Source organism: Saccopteryx bilineata, chromosome 6 (genome assembly GCF_036850765.1).
Source record: "Saccopteryx bilineata isolate mSacBil1 chromosome 6, mSacBil1_pri_phased_curated, whole genome shotgun sequence".
NCBI classification, from domain to species: Eukaryota; Metazoa; Chordata; class Mammalia; order Chiroptera; family Emballonuridae; genus Saccopteryx; species Saccopteryx bilineata.
The window spans coordinates 117,063,761-117,078,283 of NC_089495.1; the positions used below are offsets into that span (position 1 = coordinate 117,063,761).

At 37.0% G+C, this 14,523-nt stretch overlaps 1 protein-coding gene across 5 annotated transcripts in view; it reads left to right on the forward strand.

Moving 5' to 3' along the window:
* Positions 1 to 14,523, forward strand: part of NBEA (neurobeachin) — a 740,071-nt gene that overhangs the window by 586,050 nt on the left and 139,498 nt on the right. For all 5 annotated transcript variants that reach the window (XM_066236595.1, XM_066236597.1, XM_066236598.1 and 2 more), the window contains one exon: positions 5,550 to 5,665. In XM_066236595.1, coding sequence (XP_066092692.1) covers positions 5,550 to 5,665 — 116 coding nt within the window. The remainder of the gene's footprint in view (positions 1 to 5,549; positions 5,666 to 14,523) is intronic.

Genomic DNA, 14,523 nt, shown 5'->3' on the forward strand with positions numbered 1-14,523 from the left:
AGATGGAAAGGGAAACTAATCTTTGTCCATCTTTCCTTAAGTAGGCTGCAGACATTTAAAAGACGGAGACTGTGCCTTATTTTGCTTTTAATCTTCAGGACCTAGCATAGTACCTAATTGTAGAGGTGCCTTTTACGTGTTGTTCGACTGGAATCACCTTGCACAGCAGAGGGTCCATTCACTTTAAGCTTACGGTGTGAGAGCAATTTACTGACATGTGTGTACATGCTCAGGATGTTTGCTAGTAGACTGACAAGATTAAATTAAGACACTAGTAGATAATGAAATACTTTTATAAAATACAGGTCAAAGGAAAAATGCATTTAATCTATCAAGGAAATGCAATTAGTTCTGCAAGACTTTTTCTCATTGAATCTAAGCTGACTCATAGAAACCACGGCTTCCTTTCCCAGGTGCCTACAGACAATGTGTTTAATCATCAATTCAAGAATTTTTCCAGGAATTTTCATTAAGAACTCACAAATTGTTCTTTGTCCTTTTAAAAAAAACAACCTGCCTCCTGGTGTCTTGCTCAGTGACCATCTTTCTCAAAGTAGGGATTTCTCATTGACATGTGTGTGATTTCTTTCAATACTCTTTACCTTGTCTAGAACTGAATGCACTTAAAACAAACAATAGCTTCCTTACCTATTATGTTTATTATTTCCTTTTTAACCACATTCAATCTCTGACTTTTGGATCACTAGCCTTGATGAAAAAACTGGAAACAAATTAATGTTCAGTTTTGGCTCCACTGTTACTTCATTCAACCATTCTGTCTTAAAATACTCTTTCATTATTTTAGGGCTCCTGACCAAAAGCTCAATTCATTCATTATTTCCTGGTAAAATTCTGATCCGTTGTGTAGCAGACAGGGGTTGGAAGAACATTGCTTATCTTGACTCACGCCTGTTATTTACTTGCTGGATAACAGTATAGCCGGGCACTTAGTAGCACTCTCCACATATTAGTCGGAAGAATGAACACTAGGTAAGAGGAATGACACTAACCTGCTATAAAACTAGGGCTGGCCTGACTAGGCGGTGGCACAGTGGATAGAGTGTCGGACTGGGATGTGGAAGACCCAGGTTCGAGACTCTGAGGTCGCCAGCTTGAGCACGGACTTATCTGGTTTGAGCAAAAATTCACCAGCTTGGACCCAAGGTCACTGGCTCAAGCAAGGGGTTGCTTGATCTGCTGAAGGCCCACGGTCGAGGCACATGTGAGAGAGCAATCAATGAACAACTAAGGTGTCACAATGCGCAACGAAAAACTAATGATTGATGCTTCTCCTCTCTCCGTTCCTGTCTGTCTGTTCCTGTCTATCCCTCTCTCTGACTCTCTTCTGTCTCTGTAAAAAAAAACAAAAACAAAAAAACAAAAAAAAACAAACAAACTAGGGCTGTATCTTTGCGTAGAGACATCTTACGAATGTCTTGAGATCATAAAGTGAAGGCACTTTGTCAAACTGTAAACACATATACACTGTACACATATATGCACAAATAGAGACAGAAATATAGATAGGTGGGTAGATAAATAGATCTGCACACAACCCTCCATAAACTTATGTGTGTGATATGTGCAGTCTTGTTACATATAGCAAATAGTCAAAGGGAAGGATGATACTAGCTCCTGCAAGGAGCCTTCCAGCTTGGTGAAGCCACTAGGGAGTCCGTCATTCTCTGCTTTCCTTTCTTGGTAATTGATATTTATTGGTTTAAGCAGAGTTTGTCAGACTCCAGGAAACTTACTCTAAGCTAAACCCATAAAAGAGACTGATTTATAAACAAACAAAAAATATAAAATTCAAAGGCACATATACTGCCAAAATAATTAACTTCAAAAATAATTTAGGCTACCTCATGGGCAAACCCACCAAAAAGATCACATTAGAGAATAGAGTGCCGCTTAGTGAGAGAAGATTTAGAACAAAAGAGTATTTCCACTAAGCTAGTGTAGCCTAATGAATGCCCTAATGAATGTTAATGAACTAACATCACTAGCTATCATTTACTGAACACTTCCCATGTGTTTTAGTGTATAAGTATTATTTCCCTTAATGGTTTTCTTTGGGGGGGGGGTCGGAGTGCTTATAAACAACAGACATTTATTTCTCACAGTTTTGGAGGCTGGGAAGTCTGATACGGAACTGGCAGACTTGGTGTCTGATGAGACCTGCTTTCTGGTCCATAGACGGCTATGTTCTCATTGTGCCCCAACATGGCAGCGTGGGGCTCTCTGCCATTCATTCTTAAATCAGCCACATCTTACAAACAAGGGGACTCTTATTCCATGTTACACATAGGAAGCTTTTGATTTAAGTAAGTTATTTACCTGCCCAAGGTCACAGCCCACGCTCTTCATTTCTATTGTGTCCTCTATCAAGGTGATCACCCACATTGTTCATAAGAATAATACCTTCATTCCTGCCTAATGATAGGAAAACACTTGCCCATTTTCTGTCCTCCGTACTGATTACCATTGCCTCGTTAGTGTGTTTCCTATTCAGACTGTCAGTACAATCAATTAATTTTGGATTTAATTAGATTCTTCACTTACTAAGGGTACCCCTGGCTGTAGTAATAGGATGGAGCATTTTGTTATGGTGCTTAATACTTTTTATTTCGTAGGACTGTTTTGTCTCTACCTTATCCCCCAATTCTAAAAGCATCCTACTGTAGCCAGATGTGTGCCAGCTATTCTCATTCAAACATCTAAATGTGTTATAGGAATTTGGAACAGCCTTATTAATTCACTGTTTTCCATTTTCTTCTTCATGTGACTGAACAATGTAAATTTTTTTTAATTTTTATTCATTTTAGAGAGGAGAGGGAGAGACAGAGAGAGAGAGAAGGGGGGAGGAGCTGGAAGCATCAACTCCCATATGTGCCTTGACCAGGCAAGCCCAGGGTTTTGAACCGGCAACCTCAGCATTTCCAGGTCGATGCTTTATCCACTGCGCCACCACAGGTCCAATGTAAATTTTTTAGGCTCATATCTCTCTTAAGCCATTTTTCTGTTAGGGCAGATGACCAATGATGAAATTATTATGTATGTACTTATTGAGACCCCCACTGTACACGCAAGCATTGCTAAAGGCAGAGGCTATAACAGTGAGTAACACACTTATCAGTTCCTACTCTCACTGAGTTTATAAGGGGAAAAACAGAGCAACAGAGAAGAAAAAGTGATTCTTCCCCTGAGCTTGATAATCTGCTTTTCTGAATTCCTTTCCTGTGCCCACATTTTCTTCACTACTACATCCTCTGAGAATGACATGACAACTTTCTCCTGTGGTCCTCATTATTTACACCTATTAGGGGTTTTTTTTAACACTTGTCAGGGTTTGTTTGGTCTTTGGTTTTGGAGGGTTCTGAGCGGTAAGAATTATTTCCAGACCAACTACTTTCTCCTTAAATTGCCTAGGTTAAAAATGTCAACTAAGGAATTTAAAACTTGACTATGTACATATTGTTTAGCAGAGTGAATGTGCTGCAGGTGAGAATTTTAATCAGATTAGCAAGAATAAGGTTATAATAGTAACTGCAAACTGTAGTTAAACATACGACTATCATAGTAGCACAGTTAAAATTGAGCTAAGCATAGTTTACTAATTATTCGGTAACTTTGAAATCATTTTAGCATGTTTCCATGAATCAGGGTGAAAATTTATAGTATAAAATACTTGCGTGGGTAGAAGTGGACCTGGAAAAATTCTTGAATGTTGGTGCCAGTATGGGTCAAAATGTGAAAGTCCTTTAGGTAGCCCTGTGAAAATCATACTGAATTAATTGAAAAGTGCACTGAATTATAGAACTAAAATATGAGCTATATATATATATACCAGGTACCATTGCAATTAAGTGAATCATTAGACTTAAAGTTCTTTTGAAGTCAAAAGAACTTATTATCTCAAATATATATATAACTAGGAAAGTTACCCAAAATTTTTAATATGTGCCCAGGCTGCTACAATTTATTAAGTTGGTATTTTAAACATGAAGTTGCACATAATTATTCTTAAAATTCTTAATTTTTACTTGAATTTGAGGTTACAAGTTCCATCCCATCCTACTTCCCTCCATCTTTTCCCTTAACTAACATATATTTAGCTCCTACTACATAAAAGACAATGTCTATTAAGGTTCCATGCGAATAGAAATATTTGATAATAATACACAATGACAAAAATAGTCTTAAGTCCACAGTTTCCAAACTGAGGGCCTAGGCACCCTGGGACATCACGGTGAACTCATACGGGCGCTGCAGGGCACTTTGTATTTTTTAGGGCAACTTTGCATCATCTGCCAGCTACTACACAAACTCAGCTCAAGTTAGTTCTCAGTCTCAGCATTACATAGCACCTTATTCTGGACACCTCGGCCTTGTGAAACTAGGTTTTGGGGGTTGCTGCATTGACATTAGTGTGGATCAGGAAATGCAGGTGGTGACATCGGACAGGATTCAAGGGTTAAGAAGCTGTGCGGTGCCCAACAGGTATGCCCATCCATTTAGAAAGTAATTGTAGTTATTAAAAAATGAAATAAAAATATACTGCTCACAAAAATTAGGGGATTTTTCAAAAATGAATATGAACTGATAAAATATCTCCTAATTTTTCCAAGCAGAATTAAGGGATATCTCAAAATGAATATGAAGCTATAAAATATCCCGTAATTTTTGTGAGCAGTGTATTATTTTTCTTTCAAAGTGTATTAGATTTTCAAACAATTACTAAGGTATTAAGAACTAAATATTTGTAAGCTATTTAGACCTAACTACTTAAGAAACAGAACTGTTAGGTGTTTTGCTTGGACTGGGGCACCACGAAAAAATTCTGGGAACACTAAGGGTCACACGAAGTGAAAAGGTTAAGAACCTCTGTCTTAAGTGGTGATTTTCTTAGAAACTCACCAGCCATCTCATACTTGCACAAATACAGCCAGCTTTCATTAGTTTTTGGAAAAACACATTGAACCTTAAGAGCTTCATACCTTACGCAAGATTATCCTGATTTACTCTCTTGAGCTATTCCTGTGTCTCTTCTTCTGGATTCATGCAGGTTCCCATTGTTCATTTTTGACCTCCTAAGAGGGATATGTATTGTATGGATAGAGATTGCACGTAGATGCCATTATATAAAGTTAAAGTCAAATACTTATTGCTGATACCAGACTATTTACCTAGCTTCTCACCATGGAGCAGGTTTACTGTATTATTTAAAAGACACTTAGACTTATTTTGAGCATACTTTCACATTTTTGTCATGTTAACATGTGAAATACCCATTTGCAGCCATATTATTCAAATAGGTCTTGCATATTTGTTTATTCTGAGGAGCTACATCTCTTCTCTATAATAGGGTTTTTAATATTGATAATATATACAATTAAATTGTATTTTAAAATTTCAGAAGGCTAAAACAAAGATATTTTTAATGATTTCTTATTTATTTTAAATTATCTTAAATATATTAGTTAATATTGAATTTTTTTAAGTCATAAGTTAAAAGAGACTGTGTTTGTTATGGTTTGCTTAATTGCTAGGAGGATATCTCTGGCCACTCCTCGACAGCTCTATAAATCTTCCAACATGACTCAGCGATGGCAAAGAAGGGAGATCTCAAACTTTGAGTATTTGATGTTTCTTAATACTATTGCAGGTAAGATGTCTCATTTTTAAATCTCATACTGTGTTTATAATCATCAAAATCATAGGTGAAGAGACTTTATGGAATACATTTTCCTCTTTTTTTTTTTTTTCATTTTTTCATTTTTCTGAAGCTGGAACCGGGGAGAGACAGACAGACTCCCGCCTGCGCCCGACCGGGATCCACCCGGCACGCCCACCAGGGGCGATGCTCTGCCCACCAGAGGGCGATGCTCTGCCCATCCTGGGCGTCGCCATATTGCGACCAGAGCCACTCTAGCGCCTGAGGCAGAGGCCACAGAGCCATCCCCAGCGCCCAGGCCATCTCTGCTCCAATGGAGCCTTGGCTGCGGGAGGGGAAGAGAGAGACAGAGAGGAAAGCGCGGCGGAGGGGTGGAGAAGCCAATGGGCGCTTCTCCTGTGTGCCCTGGCCGGGAATCGAACCCGGGTCCTCCGCATGCTAGGCCGACGCTCTACCGCTGAGCCAACCGGCCAGGGCCATTTTCCTCTTTGGAATTCAAATACAGCTTTAGACTAAATATTGAAGCACTCACATGAAATGTTATCAGAAACTGAATAAGCCAGTACCAAGGTTTTAGATGCATTTTGTTGTTGAAGAGGCTTTTCCTGGCTCTCCCTCTGCCATTTTCTTTCCTGACAGCTTTGTCTGAAGGTTTATTAGAGTAAACAAACCATTGCCAGACAGTGTCTGGAAATAATAATGGGAAAATGTAATTTCGCTGCTTTGTCATTCTCTGCAGTAGCAGCCAGACAAGAAGAGGACAGCAGGCCTCTGCCTAGTACAGATGTCACCTGCATATGGCATGATTGGTTTACAGCATGTTTTTCCCTAAAATCTTCAAATAAAAAATATAAAATCACATTACATTTCTCAATGATGAGTAACTGCCATCGACCTCGGCAGTACCGCACTTATCAATTGAGAGAAGGTAGTGGCTCTTTTTCTAATGTTAAATCAGTGGCTGTCACTGGTTATACAAGTCTATGAGATTTAGGTACCTCTTTCTTTTTTCTTAAGTTAAGCTCCAAAAGCTCTTATTCATTTTGAATTGCAATTTACTTTTGTAAATCTGGAGCTGCAAAAATGTTTTGCAATCAGATGAATTTAATAACTACATAAATAAATGTACTTACCTATTATTATTGTTCTTTTATGAACATATGCTCAGAACCGTCACTTAAAAGGATTACTGTGTAATACTGATCCTTGCAAATCTATCAGATACATGTGAATATAAACATGATAGGTATATATTAACTATGGATGATATATGTATTAAATAAATAGAAGTATTCAATATGTCAACAAAAAGGGTTTAAAAAGTTGTTTGAAATGTTTTTGTATTTCAGTCATTTAATAAGTAATGTAATGTTATTGCATTACTAATAATATACTATAGGAAGAACCAAACAACTATCTTATTAAACATGTAAAATTTTATTATATATTTTATATCCACATCTCCATTGTCTACATATATCTTCTGATATCTTGACACATTTTATATATATATTCATATATCAGTTCACATAATTCATATATATCTTAAATCTATTTAGTAGTTCAAAGATAAAAGGAAAGTGTTATACTAGTTAATTGGCACATGTTATTTACACCTATAGACTAAAGAAACTTGAATATCTGAAATGTGAAGGACTTAATCTCATTAGGATATTTATGTCAACAGCACACTGCAGTAGGAGTATAGCTTCTGGGGCAGAAGGGGCTAGAATCTTAGACCCCTGCATGCTGGGATTCCACCTCTGGCTTGTCTCGGACCCGTCATCTTTCAGTTGTCATGTTTAATATGTTGACCTCTGTTGTAATAACTGATATGTTCAGTCTTTTATCATCAGTTTTAATTTTTTCTTCCCTTTTGTATTGTTTTGGTTTTTATTATTGTATTAGTACATTTTTGCCTGATTTTTTTTTTTTTGGTGACTTAGAAGGTAGGCATCTTGCGATTAATTATCCTAGAGATATATTTTAGGTTTTTTACCCTATAAAGTGTATTTTATTTTTGAATCAAAAAGGAATCAACATTTTTAATCACTCTTATATAAGATAAACACCTTAACTCAATTTCCTCCTCATTTATTGCTTATTTTTGTCAATATAATTTACTACCCAGAATCCATAAATAAATTTTTTTTTTTTGGAGTTTCTATATTTTTTGCATAAAAGAAGGACTCAGACTCTATCAAAAAGTTCTGTTGTTAATACAGTGTATTATTTTCAGATACATGGTTCTTCACCTGATTTGTTCAGGATAATTTTTTCTTGCATTCTATGCAGTATTTTTTCAATTTTGCTGTTCAGATTTTTGTTATTTTCTCTTGAAAAATCTATCAAGATTTATTGTCTACCATATGTCGCAGATGGGTGTATGATCTTTTTCTTTGGCTGTGCTAGAAATGGTGTTGTTGGATGTGAACTTGAAGACTAGGTAACATACCTCATGCCCAACTCAGTTTCCAGTGGAGCTGGCATTCCTGTTAAACAGTTCTGCTATTCTAAGATGGGATTCTTTCTCTCTCTCTGGATGAAGTGTTATCTAGTTGACTGCTTTGAAAGACTCTTCTAGATTCCATCCCTTCCCACTACTTTTTACTGGTGTCAGATCTATTTCCCACAACATGGTACAGTACTACCCATAACCACCACCCACTTCATGCCTATTGGTTTCTGGGAGTTTCCCTGTCTAGCTCTGGAGACATTGCAGCCTGAATGGAGATAACACTGTGACCTCTTCCAAAGCTACACCTGAGCGGTGGAGATGTTCTTTGGTTGGGATGGTCTTTGAGTTTCTGAGCCAGAACATGCACACCACGAGGGATATTTAAGTGTCTTCTTACTTTCTTTTGAATCATTGAGTCTGTTTTATTTGATGACATAAAGAATGTTCAGGCCACTGAATTATTTTTAAAGAATTTTTGGTGTATTTTCTTTACAATAACTATAACTAAACACTAATACCTGTCTACTGTAGATAGCAGGATAAAACACACTATAAAAAAAGGATAGAAACTCCAAACTCTTACAACTGGAAGGGAAAATGAAGTACACCCAAAGAAGAGAGCATTTTAGGCAGCTGTATTAAGAACTGAAAGTGCTATAGAGAGTGATCACTGTAGGAGCGAAGCAGGGTAGAGGAATTTAACAATGTGTTTGGGGAGACAAAGGCAGAGCTTACAAATGTCTGCAACTGGATATGTACGATGTGTTCAGTGGAGGTGGGTATCACATCTTGGCCAAAACAAAGAATAATGGAGATAATATTGGAGCAATAGGTAAGAGGCAGATTATAAAGAGCCCTAGCTTGGGCTTTTGGGAATTAGTATAGTTTTGGAGTTGAAGGGAATGCAGTCTGGATTTTTTAGTACAATTAAACTGAGGACTGTGTCTGGCATGAATTAGAAAGTTAGGGAGAGCTGGTAGGGGAGTTTGACGAGACTCTAGATACCAAGTCAGCTTGTTCACCCTTTTAGTAAGTGGTAACTGAATGCACACTCTATTTGACACCCACACTGCAGAGGAGAGAAAAGTATAGTTTCTGCCTTTGAAGAGATTATATAGTATCATCAGGGAAACGTACATGTACAACAGCAGTCCCAGTAAATAGTGATCATTATTGAAATGGAAGAATATACAAAGTCATTTTAGTCACAGATTTGGAGACATTACTTATACCTGAGAGATCAGGGAAGGCTTCTCATAGGTGAGAGTTAATTGGAAATTGAGATATGAGTAAGAATTCACTAGAAAGTAAGCAGAGGGTATTCTAAGAAAAAATAAAATGTGGGATGAAGAGTTGGATTAGATTAGTGGCAGCAGGTATGGAAAAGAGAGAGAGAGAGAGAGAGAATGAGAGTAAGAGAAAGAGAGAGGAGAGAGAGAGAGAAGTAAATAACAGAGGGAAGTGTGATGTCATTACACAAAAAGTAGAAGTCACTATACTGTTCTACAGTTGAATGGCTGGCAGGCCCCTGGCCTGCAGTGTCAGCATCACTGTGGAATTGTTAGAGATGTAAATTCTCAGACCCTTCCTTGAACCTCCTGGATCAGAAACTTTGGGTTTAGCCCCTGAGGTCTGCATTTAAACTAGTTTTCTAGTTGTTTCTGATGTATAATATCTGAGCACCTTTGCTCTAGCCATTTAAGATCCAATTATCAATACAGAGTTTGCATATAGAAATATTTAGAACACACAAGAAAGCATGCAATTAAGTGCCATTACCTGTAATAAAAGTTTAGAGAAGTTGGAGATTAGGATGAGATAATCCAGTCAAAAGAAACTTCATAAAATAGATGGGCTTTAAATGAATTCAAAGGGTTTTGTCATACACAGACGATTATCCTAGCAAAATGGACCTTTATACAGAAGTAGAATGACACTTGAAAAAGGTTATTAATATAAAGTAAACATCCTGAGACACTGTCCCTGGCTATAATCCTGCTAATTCTTCCTTTGTCATCATCCTGAAGTTTTAAGTAGGATAATCATTTTGTCCTGAGCACCAGCATTGAAGATTTGGGTGTCAGATTAATAAAGAAGTTTTACTAAAGACAAGATCGAATACTTGTTAGGGAAGTAATTAGAATTGCCTTTTTTCCTGATTTGTGGGGAATACTGTGTTATCTAGTCATCACTTATAACTGTAATACTTTTCAGAGTTCTCTGAGGATCTTGGAATAAAGAGCAGATAAAGGTGTTAAATTGTACCAATATCACTTTTACCAACAAAGTTCCACTAAATAATCATTTTACAGAGCAGAGTTTTAAGAACACAGTTATTGTTCAGTAAATATACTGCTCACAAAAATTAAGGATATTTTATAGCTTCATTTTGAAATATCCCCTAATTTTTGTGAGCAGTAGACTAATAAGTCAAATGACTGAAATTTAAGATTTTTTCATTTCTTGAAAGGATATTAGTATGCTTATTGACAAACTTCTCAAGTAATCCAAAGCCAAGAAATCGTTGGCTTATATCTTATCATAGTTTGTTTTAAACATTTCTTTAATTATCCATAATACCAAGATTTAGAAAATATAAATACTATTGTTATTATTTCTTATTGGGTTTTATTATTTTTTTGAAACATATCTTTATTATTAATGGCAACATTCAGAAAAAATAGTAAATAATTGTTAAACCAATTGAGCAATTAATCCCAACAGTAACCCAAGAGTTAGTTTCTAGTCTTATCCCCAGTTCACAGGTGAGGCAATAAGGAACAGAGAAGTTAAAAAACTTGTCCAGTAAGTCACGGAGTCAGGATTCTAAGTTAGCAAGTTTGGTTCTAGAGCATTACCCAACTACTATACTGGACGTCACCCTACTTGTAAGTACCATCCAATTGCACCTCTAGGCATCAGCTTTAATCTACTAACTGCCTTAAAAATCTAAACAGTTAATGGTTTTAAACAATTCCATTTAAAGAAGCTTCTAAAGTTCATTAACTGTCATGGCTCATATAGATACTAAAAGCGGGCCTGGAATTACCATTTCTAATGTGGAACCCAGTATTCTTCTCAGCTAGGTCTTGGATCCAGAGAAGGAGACTCTGAGACAGAGGGTTGCATGTGGGCAGTATACTGGAGAGTGTCTTTGGAATGAATATCTGTGGAGAAGTGAAGAAAATAGAGCTGGGAAGAAAGACAGATTAGTTGTAGCAAAGGCCTCAGATCCCACAGGGAGCCTGGAACTGGGGTAGTACTTCAGAGATGTCTTGCCTTGAGGCAAGGTGGACAGGACTTATTGACCTCCACTGGGCCGTGATTAGATAAGGAGATGGGACCTTGGGTGAGAGGGCTCTCTTTTGATGATGGGGACCCCTAGAGAGGGACCTGGTTGAGCAGCACCAGCCACACCGCTAGCAACATCGCCACCAACATCTCCTCTAGGGCACGTGTCGTTCTCACATCACTGGAGGGCTCGCTGAAACCCAGGTCCGGTGCCTCATCCCCGGAGCTCCTGATTCAGTAGGTCGGGGTGGGCTCAAGAATCTTTGTTGCTGACAAGGCTCCAGGAGGTGCCAATGCCACTGGGCCCGGTTCCACATATTGAGAACCACTGCAGTACATCTGTCCTCTTTTAAAAAAACGTATAATAATTACTCACCTTCTGTAGCATTCCCATCTTCCGTAACGCTGTCTGTTCATACATTTGAGCGCTGGTGGTGGTGTGCCCTTAGCATTTATGTCTGTGTCTACACCTTATCTCTCCAAGGAGTTTATGAGGTCACTAAGGAAACAATTCTTCAGTAAATACCTATCAGATTGAACTGATTTTAATAATTATGCTTTGTGTTTGCATGGTTTTGCTATCCTTTATGTAAATTCACAAAAATCACTGGATGAGGGATTCTTTAAATTCCCTGGGTCCAAGAGAATACTACAGAATTGGCATCTGATTGAGAAGATGAAGCAATCTTTTCTGGCCTCACATTTTTAAAAATATAGGTCAATGTGACTTAAATTAACATTTTCTATGAAAAGAGTTTATTTATTCATAAATATTATAAAAAGTAAATAAACATTTACTTTTCATGTAACAAAAATTAACATGAAACACAAAGCACATTTTACGACCCATTTCTTGCTCTCCGTTTTTTGAGGTCATACTGCACCAATTTTGCTTTCTCCTTTCAGGATGCTTTTAAAAATCAGACAGTCTATAAGGTATATGGCAGCAGTGTCAGAGTATTAATGCATTATTAGACCCTCATGTGATTTTAATTAGATACATAATTGCACATAACCACACATGTTACTATATGTATATAAATTTTGTAAAGACACTTAGTAAATTTAAAAAAAAAATTTAAGACCCCTAAAAACCCATAAATGTTTCCATGGCTTTTATTTTTGTTCTATTTATAAATTTAATAAATGCTCATTATAGGAAATTGGACATATGGAAGTGTAATTAAAAATTAAATCACTGATCTAAGAATTCTAAAATACTAATTCGGAAGAAGATATGCACCCCCATGTTTATTGCAGCGTTGTTTGCAATAGCCAAGATCTGGAAACAGCCCAAATGTCCTTCAGTGGATGAGTATGTAAAAAGCCATAGTAGTACATTTACACAATGGAGTACTATGCAGCCATAAAAAGAAGAAAATCTTACCTTTTAAAACAGCATGAATGTACCTGAGGATTATTATGCTAAGTGGGAAAAGCCAGTCAAAGAAAGATAAATGCCATATCATCTCACTTACAGGTGGAACACAAAAAACTGAGGAACAAAACAGAAACAGAGGCAGGGTCACAGGGAACAGATGGACAGTTGTCAGAGGGAAGAGGGAAGAGGGGACAGAATCAAAGAAGGTGAAGGAATTAGCCAAAATCCCATATATATAACTCATAGATACAGACAAAGGGCAGCAATAGCCAGAGGGAAAGGGGGGTGGAGGTAGGCAGAGGAGGGCAGATTGGGGAATAGGAGTGGAAGGAGACTTTGCGTGCTGCATGGGGGCATGATATGTTCTGTAGATGGTGTTAATATTGAGTGGGACATTTGAAATCATGTCAACACAGTAAGTTAAAAATAAAAATGAAAATAAAGAGGGGGATATGACCTCTACATTCATAGTGTGTATACTATGATAGAATTAGACACAAAGAGGAAGAGCAGGGATAGCCATTAAAAATAAAATCAAATTGCTGCTAAGCCTGCCATAAATACCCGAGGCAGCATGTCGATGGCGTTCTCCTTCTCCTCTCCTGTGGCGGCGCACTGGGGCTGCTGCAGAGCCAGGATTCGGCTTTTCTGTTTCACTGAGTATTCTTTCAAAGCATGATTTTTAAAACTACATAAAAGTCTAACTTAGGACCATGGTGTAATTTATTTCACTATTTTGAAACACTTTTTTTTTAATTTTCAGGGAACATTAAGTTTTGGGAAGTTAGGTAAATAAATTTTAGTGAAGCTTAGAGTTTGACTAAAAATATGGTTGCAACCTCAGAGTCCTGGATGTTAAGCCTATTTCTGTTCATTCTAGTGTGAAAAGTACAACATACGTCCCATTTTTATACCTTATTAGGTAATACTATGAACAAGATGTTGAAACCTGATATTCTTGCATTTAAAAAATAGCAGAGTGATTGCTAATACAGCTTCATATAAATGATCCCGTTAGGTTGAGGGTTTTTTTTTAAGGTTTTTCATATGATCAGCTAACGAATTCAACACAACTTCCCAACCCCAACCTTTTTCTCCTGTTTAGCATTTTCCACTTTTTTCCTCCGTGATGTACAAGCCCTTCCTTGGTTAATTATGTATATATTTAGCTACTGCATGTGTTGGGCTTATTATTGTCATCTAATTAGATGTAACTTGAACTACTTGCTTCTAGAAAAATCATTAAAAATTCTTTCCTAATGACCTAGAGATGACAAAATGTCTGTAAAGTGTGAAGAAGCAGACAAGCACAGGAACATCGCTCTTAAAGAGTGTTAGTCCAGATGCTGCAATCATCTAATTAAACAATATTTTGCTGTCATTAACATTTTCACCAAGGAATTGCAGTTATAATTTCTTTGTCAGCTGTCTGTAGATCACGTTACCTTCAAACCAAAGTACCATATAAAAACATTAAATTGGATGGTTTAATTAAAAAGTTTTTTTTTTAAGTGAAGAAACATATCCAGTGTTTCTGAGATCTCATTTACTGCGCTTCCCTGTTATTGCTGGAGTAGATTAGTGTCATAGTTTTGCAATATTTAATACTCATCATCTAAGATAAATCCTTATAAACATAGTTGGTAAAAAAAAAAATCAACACTCACTACTGCTAGAAGAGGAAAGAACCCTACCAATTATAGCGCAAGGTTATTTACT